This window comes from Gossypium hirsutum, chromosome A09 (assembly GCF_007990345.1).
Source record: "Gossypium hirsutum isolate 1008001.06 chromosome A09, Gossypium_hirsutum_v2.1, whole genome shotgun sequence".
Classification (NCBI taxonomy): domain Eukaryota; kingdom Viridiplantae; phylum Streptophyta; class Magnoliopsida; order Malvales; family Malvaceae; genus Gossypium; species Gossypium hirsutum.
In genome coordinates this window covers 70,754,899-70,763,148 of record NC_053432.1, presented here as the reverse complement: position 1 = coordinate 70,763,148, position 8,250 = coordinate 70,754,899, and the positions used below count along the sequence as shown (strand labels likewise).

Sequence of the window (8,250 nt, the reverse complement as noted above, 5' to 3'; positions counted from 1 at the left end):
ATGACTTCGTCATGTACTTGCTCTCTAACCGGAGCCACAAACCGGACGCGGTTTTCTCATCCGCTACTTCTCGTAGCACTTCATCTCCTAGACATAGCAGAATAGCACTATGTGCTCTTTCTAGCATGTCATCCTTTTGCTCTTCCGAAAGCGTGCTTGGTAATTTATCTTTACCAGACAATGCTTTTAGCAATCCTTGTTGAACCAGCACTGCCCGCATCTTGATGCGCCATAAACTGAAACTATTTTTCCCGGTAAATTTCTCGACATCATACTTAGTCGATGAAACACTTGTAGCCATAATTTGGAACCTTTGAATGAATGATAATATTTTCTTCCTGATGTGAAAGATCAGACAAAGCTGCAGTCACAGGGCAATTCAGAAAATATTATCACTCCTTCAACTACGCTCTGATACCAATTTGTTGCGGAAAGGATCGATTCGAGAACTCCGATATGACTACAAGTAAATTGACCGGAACGAAAAATAAAGTGAACACAAGGATTTACGTGGTTCGGCTTTAATGCCTACGTCCACGGGCAGAGGCGAAAAGAAATTTCACTATAACAAGATGAAGATTACAAGTGTTTTACACTCAAGACACAACCCGAGAACCTCACAACTCTCAACCCCTATAGAAAACCCGAAAGCTAAAATCCTAGCTTTCAAAGAACAAGCTTTGCTCTCTCTTGGTTTGGGATGATGAATATGGCTAATGAACCTCTCTATTTATAAGAGAGTTCAAGGACATAATTGTCCAAAACTTTGGCAAAGATTTGTGGTTGAAAATGGACACCAACAACCATCCACTAATCCACTACCACCAACAACCCACTACCAACAACAACAATCCACTACCAATTTTAAGCCATTTCTTAACAAAAGTTATGAAGAAAAATCAAAGTAACTCTATCAATAACTTAACTCATTGAATATGTCTAAAGAGGATGTTGTTAATGTCAGAGATGATTTTCAAAAAACTTACATAGCTTGAAAGTACTAAAACATTGAAGCTTTTGTATATAAGTGTGTGCAAATCACACCTGTGCAATCTCATCAGTACATTAGAAATGTAATAAACAATACTCATCCTTTCTCCATTATACCAGTTCCAATATGTAATAGAGTCACCGAATCTTTAAAGCTTGTAGTTGGGCTTAGGTCAAGGTATGATAATTCAAGGAAATTGACAAGAAAGGATCGACATAGACTTAAGTCACTTAATGATTAAAATAAGCAATAAGTATTAATTTCCCATCTCTCCCAATGATGACTTGATATTTTCTTTTCAACTGTACCTTTTTACACTAATCCCTTATTTCTCCATTTGCAATGATAAAACATACTTAAAAAGGAAGAAGTAAAACAAAAGATTTTCAACAATCAAGCACAAGCACCTTTTCTTTTGATTTCCCTTTTTCTCTTCTAAGTGTTCTTTCTTTTTCCTCAAATTTTTACAATGAAGCACAAAAGAAATAAAAACATGTATGCTTTTATCCTTTTTCCTCACCAATTCTTTCACCAAAATATACCCACCTAACTCATTAATACTTTTAAGTTGATAAAAGAGAATAGGCTAAGACTAGAGTTGTCCAAGGGCCTAGCAGCTCGCCCGAACTAGGTTGGCCAACCAAAAAACAAGCTTAGGCTTAAATTGTTTTTTGAAAATGAGGCTTGACCTAATCCATAGATAAATTTAGAGTTAAAATTGAAGTACTATTATAAACTATATAAATTATGAATTTAATTGAAATTTAACAAAAAAAATATTGATAACAAGTAAGATATATCATGTTATGAAGAATAAAATGAACATGACAAAATGTATAAGCATGTCAACATCTATAAACCCAGACTAAAAAACATTTGAGCTTGATATGGCTCAAAATTATATGAAAATAAAATTACTTAATTCAAAAATTGTACAAAAATAATCAAAAACAATCTTAATTTTTTTCATAGATGCCACTGTGGCCACTAAAATTATAACTTACGATCAGGATTAACAATCTTAATTACGTGACATGAAGGAAGAACTCTAAAATCCCAAAGTAAGCATTTTCATGCTTTACAAAAATTACATCGTCATAACATAAATATATAATTGTGTCAAAATTTATATAAAATTTTAAATACATTACCAATATATAAATTTGTATTTAATTCAACCACTATAATAAATTATACAAAATATGAGATTAATTAAGACACAATACAAACGCAACGCAAACACATAATTTATTATATAAATGGAATCATTATAATACATTAACAAGTTATAACCTCACTCTTATATATTAATTTAGGATCACTTTAGAATAGTTCGTAAAAAAAAGTTCCTAACAACATTGAGCAAATAAGTGCTCTCTCATTCTTCTTCAAAAGTAGAAACACATGTCTTTATATATGCATTGTAATACTTTGTAAATGAAAAGTGCGATTTGAATGAATCTCTAAAATTCCACCTCATGTAAATCTCTTATTTATGGAATAAAATAAAAGAGATCTTCTTGACTTTAACTTCTTTAAAATTAGTATCTCTTTAATTAAGGTAAATATATCACCAGACCTCTTGAAAATTTTTCTTGATTTAGTCTTTTCTCAATTATAAAATCAAACAAATAAGTTGCATAACATCCGGTTGCAACTGACATTGCATCTGAGACATGCAATTGACAATAACAAAAACAACTAACGAAACTCGAATTGAGACAGAGTAGTGCAGAATAGAAATGAATGTATATATTCAAGCGGATGCCTAATTACAACTAATGTTGTATCTAGAACGCACATCTGGCACTACCAAAAATCAAATCGAAACGAAGTCGACAGAATAAGGTTAAATATATTGGACGAAAATTACTTTTAAAACTTCACATTCATAATAAATTGAAACACAGAATCAAATATTCCAACGTTCCCCACCATCATTCCTAACAAGATGATAAAATGAGCACCCAAAACAAGGCATGTGAAAGATTGGACGTATCTAAGAGTTATCTCACCTTGGTATGTATCATTTTCATTCATTATAATGTCATGCAATCAATTCTTTTTAAAGTCAATTATTTATTACACTTAAATTGTTAAAAGAGTTTATTTCAGTATTTCATGGATTAAGATTGCCAAACTATTTTACACAGTACATTCTTCTTTCTGACCTTGTCAGCATTTGATTGGTAGGTACCCTTATCCATATTTCGGTATATCTGTCAAACATAAGTTCACCAAGTACATCATACATGTATAATTCAACAATAAATGGAAATAAATTAATAATATTCAATATTTTAATATAAACAATCCAAATACTAATAAATGATTTTTAAAGTATGACGATTTTAAAAATTACACATTCATATGAAATTTGGATATATTATTAAAATTATTTTTAAATATTTAAGATGAACAAAAATAAAACCGACTTTAATTACCTCCAAATAATTTTTTATTAATCTTCAACATTGAATGATGTTGGAGTTAGAAAAGGCAGAGATTATTTCGTCTCAATCTCTCATATCGTAGACCATACCTCAAAGAGTGTTGCCCAAAGACACCAAGCAATCTCCCTTCTCTTAGTATTTCTTTTTTTCTTTATAAATATAGAATCTCATCATTAAACTAACTCACAACCATACCAATTCTCCCCTACCTTTCATAAGATTAGTTTATTTCTTTTTCTTTTATTCTTTTCTCTTACAAAACAAGACGCAAATGGATGGACAAATTAGACAAGTAGTCGTCCTATATTTCATAACCATTTTCTCTTTATTCTCACGTTACAACTCTTTGGAAAAGGACCCCCCTCCTCCCTCTTATAATTACTTTGAAGACCTTGTATCCGCTGGATATGATCCACAAGCCTACCCTTCATATTTCACCACCACCATTGATGATGGGCACTTTAAGGATTTGATCTCACAAAGGACTCAAGTTATTAGCCAGCTCCAGAAGTTAGGTGTCATATCAGCACCATCAACTAAAACAGTTAATGTCGATGATTTTGGAGCCACCGGTGATGCCACTCAAGACACTCAGGTTAGATCACACAGAAATATCTATATAGATATGAAAGTTCATACCGTTCATAAAATTCAAAGGGTGTTTTATGTGATAATCAATGATGGTTTCAGGCATTTGAGAAGGCTTGGGAAGAAGCTTGTTCGTCCAAGGGTGAAGTTGTGCTTGAGGTGCCTCAAGGAAAACGCTATCAACTCAAGCCTATTAGATTTTCAGGTCCCTGCAAGTCTAATCTTACAATCCAGGTGAGGTTGAAAACCCCCCCATTAATTTAGTTATCCCCCTCAACTTCAACGCCAAGCCAATGATGGATCATAATCCATTTCGACCAAAATTGCAGATATATGGAAGCATGGAAGCATCTGATGATATGTCAGACTACAAGGAAGATACAAGGCACTGGCTTATCTTTGATAGTATTAATAATCTGTTAATTGAAGGTGGTGGAACTGGAAAAATTAATGGTAATGGGAAGATATGGTGGCAAAACTCTTGCAAAATCAATAAAACTCTTGTAAGCTTACCCCCCCAAAAAAATTTTCTCTATATTTGCTTCAGGTTTTATTTTTGCTCTTCCTTTCTCTTATCAACTTTTTAATCATTATTTGTTTCTTTTCTTTTATTGTTTTGCAGCCATGCAAGGATGCACCAACGGTAGGTTAAATGAGTCGTTTTTTCTTTTATCATCCAGCTTTTAAAGTTACAAGAAAGACTGAGGAAATGAAACATGAGTCTAGTGAAGTTAAAAAAGTTTTATTGTCACTCTATTAAATACGAGCTCGAAAATTTTTAATTATAACATAATTGTGGTGGGGTAAAATATAAACTGTCGTTTCAGGCTCTCACCTTCTACAATAGCAAAAACTTGAAAGTTCAAAACTTGAACATCCAAGATGCACAACAAATTCATGTTTCTTTTGAAAAATGCAACGGTGTTCAAGCTTCTGGTCTTGCGGTGGCAGCCCCAGAGAGCAGCCCCAACACCGATGGGATTCATATCACTCGTAGTCAAAACATATGGATCACAAATTCTGTCATAGGAACAGGTACTGTACATGGACCGAACTTGAACAATCATATATGGTCTTGGCCCATGGACACCTTTAACAGAATCCCACCCAAAATTCTACAATTTATTATTATTATTATTATTCTATATTGATTTTGCCTTGCATGTTTTTTGTTTTTAATGTTTTTAACTGAAGGTGACGATTGTATCTCCATTGTAAGTGGATCCAAAAATGTGCAAGCCATGGACATAACTTGTGGCCCTGGTCATGGAATCAGGTCTTTAACCCTAAATTTTATCGCCCTTTTTTCTTTTTTAGATTTACTATGTTTCTATATACGTTACTTACATCTATCCGATTGTTATGATGGGAGGCCAGTATTGGGAGCTTGGGATCTAAAAGTTCAAAGGCTTATGTCTCGGGTGTGACTGTGGATGGAGCTAAGCTTTCTGGAACCGCAAATGGTGTGAGGATCAAGACATGGCAGGCAAGTGAAGCTTTCTAAATAATATCTACGATATCCATTCAAGATGTGTTTTAATACAATATTGTATGATTAATGATGAGCAGGGAGGGTTAGGAAGTGCAAGCAACATCTTATTCCAGAACATTGAAATGAATAACGTCAGCAACCCCATCATCATAGACCAAAACTATTGTGACCAAGATAAACCATGCAAAGAACAGGTGACGCAAACCTATGCTAAGTGTTTGTTTATGTATGCAAAAGAGTAATCTACTGTTGACTCTAATATATATGAACTCGATTATGTTGAATTTGTGCAGAGCTCTGCAGTTAAAGTGAAAGATGTGGTGTATAAGAACATCAATGGGACTAGTGCTTCTGAAGTAGCAATCAAATTTGATTGCAGCAAGACTCATCCTTGCCAAGAAATTTTGCTGCAAAATGTTAAGTTACAGGAACAAGGAGATAGAACTGCCAAAGCTATCTGCAACAATGTTAAATTGACTGAAAAGGGAACTGTTTTCCCACAATGTTAAATTGGCCTTCACATGTGGAATAATAGATATACAATATATATAAATGTGTGTCAATAGTAGAATCTTAGATTATTTGTTTATAGATGTGGAGAAATGAAGAAATCAGTTTTAGGTGAGACAATTGCTTCATTTGTTGAGCTTGAGATCCTTCATTTCCCCTTGCTGTCTTATGATTTGCTAATTATTTCAGGTTTATATATATGGGATTAGAAGTGCTTGGAGGACTCACTTACAAAGCTACTGAGATTGTTTCTCATTACAAGGACTAGGCTGATTCTGTAAATTAGTACTATATTTGAAGAACAATAAAACAACGTCTTATTTAGAAATACAGACAAGGCAGATTGTTTATTTGATAGGGGCCGGATGTACTGTAATAACATTGTTGTAAAATCTAATTATGTATATCTCTCTGTCTTATGAATAAAATTAAATTCCTACATCGTGAGATTTGTTTACGTTCTACAGGATAAATCCTCATTCACTTTCAAGCTGATTAAGCAAACAAATTTATCAGTTATCCCCATGTCTAATGTCACAAGGACCGCAAATTCTCTTCATTAAACAGACGATGTTACTTACCCATGTGTAGTACATAAATAATTAACTAATCATCAAGATTGGAATAATAATGTATTTTGCATATTTGTAGAATTTTGTTAAAACACAATAATAATAAATTTATTAATTAGTAAATAAGAAAATTAGTTGTCAAGAAATCAACAAGGGGTGGATCTTTTATCCTTAAGGCTAAGTGTTATATCATTAATTCATTCGTTACACTCCATTAACTATATCTAATTAGAAGTTAACTTTGAGATTACTATTTTAATTTAGTTAATTACTTTTTATTCCTTCATATCCTTTCTTAATGTTAGCATTGACTACCATCCTTAATTGGTACTTCTAGAGTTGGTTAAACAAAGTTGTGAATTAAACTCAATTTTCATGGTTACGATCCTGGGAATGAACTATGTTTAAAGTTGATATATTTTAACAGTACACTAGGAAGTCATCAGATATCCATAGGTTGACTTGGGAGAAAGACTAGTTGAAGAAGGATTGTGAGGCTTGGATGGCTTTTTTTTGACAAGTTAAGGTGATCATATGATATACAGGTTAAGGCCAACCTGGAGATGAAAAAGCTATTGGAGAATTTTGACCACTCATTCACAACAAATGTTCAGTGAAAGAGGCTTTGGTGAAGGAAAAAGCTGCAAGTGGAGGAGGCTAAACACCTTCAATGGAGCTTGGATGTCAAGGAAGATCACGCGAAAAAGATGCTAGAGTTGAACGATTGTTATCTTCAGCAAGCCGCGAATCTTGAAAAGTGAATGGCAAAGGAGGAAGGAATCCCTTAAGGAGCAATTTGCTGAGCAAGATACTAATGTTGGGCTGTTATTTTAAAGGGGGAGATTAATAAAGGGAAGCAAGTTCATTTCATCCAAGACTTGACAACGTTGCATCTTCAATTGAACCATGATCCTTTTGATGTAAGCGATGTTTAATCTTACCGCCATTAGAGAGTTTTTGCCCGGAGATGACATGCACAATCCCTCTGGTCCAGAATGCGAGCTTCTGAAGTCTCAGCTATCAAGCTCTAGTGTACTTTATCATCTGCCTTCTACTCCCCAAGCTATTGATGATGGCACTACTTTTCTCATCGAGGAAGTTGCTGGAGTCCACCCTACTGGAAACATTGTTAATATTATCGATTCCCCTTGAATCATTTTTTTATAATCTTTTACAAGTTAATAACAATTTTTTTTCTTTTTTGCATACCATTCTATTTTGCTTTTAGCATATATTGGTGTTTTATTTTTGTTTATATATATGCATGTGTTGGGTTGGTAACACGTGGTTCGCAAAATCCTTTTTTTTTTATGCGGTGAACCATGTTATGTGACGTAGAGAGATCATGTTGGATGATTTAAGAAATATTCAACGCATTTGCCAAATGTGCTCATAAGTTGTTTCCTTGAAAGGGGAACTTTTTATATTGGATTTGATATATAAATTTGAATTCAATTTATTTTATGCTTATGGTGTTTGCTTGCTATTGCTTTTTCTGCGGTAGTTTTGCCTGAAAAGGCTAGGTGCCCTGCCTATAAGGCACCTTTGCTTTTGCTTTTGCGTTCTTATTGGTGCATTGGAAACTTCTGTGTGCGTGCCTTGAACTGCATTTGGGGTGGTGTTGTGGTGTCAAGTAATCCTTCA

At 33.7% G+C, this 8,250-nt stretch overlaps 1 protein-coding gene across 1 annotated transcript; it reads left to right on the top strand.

The window, feature by feature from the left end:
* The first annotated feature begins 3,623 nt into the window (after nt 1-3,623).
* LOC107889398 (polygalacturonase) lies at nt 3,624-6,473 on the top strand. The gene is made up of 10 exons (XM_041076583.1): nt 3,624-4,039; nt 4,135-4,266; nt 4,362-4,535; nt 4,655-4,675; nt 4,860-5,067; nt 5,227-5,308; nt 5,410-5,518; nt 5,602-5,718; nt 5,818-6,145; nt 6,224-6,473. The coding sequence occupies exons 1-9, from the start codon at nt 3,716-3,718 to the stop codon at nt 6,031-6,033; spliced, it is 1,383 nt and encodes a 460-aa protein (XP_040932517.1). The 5' UTR covers nt 3,624-3,715; the 3' UTR covers nt 6,034-6,145; nt 6,224-6,473.
* Nucleotides 6,474-8,250: the final 1,777 nt, after the last annotated feature.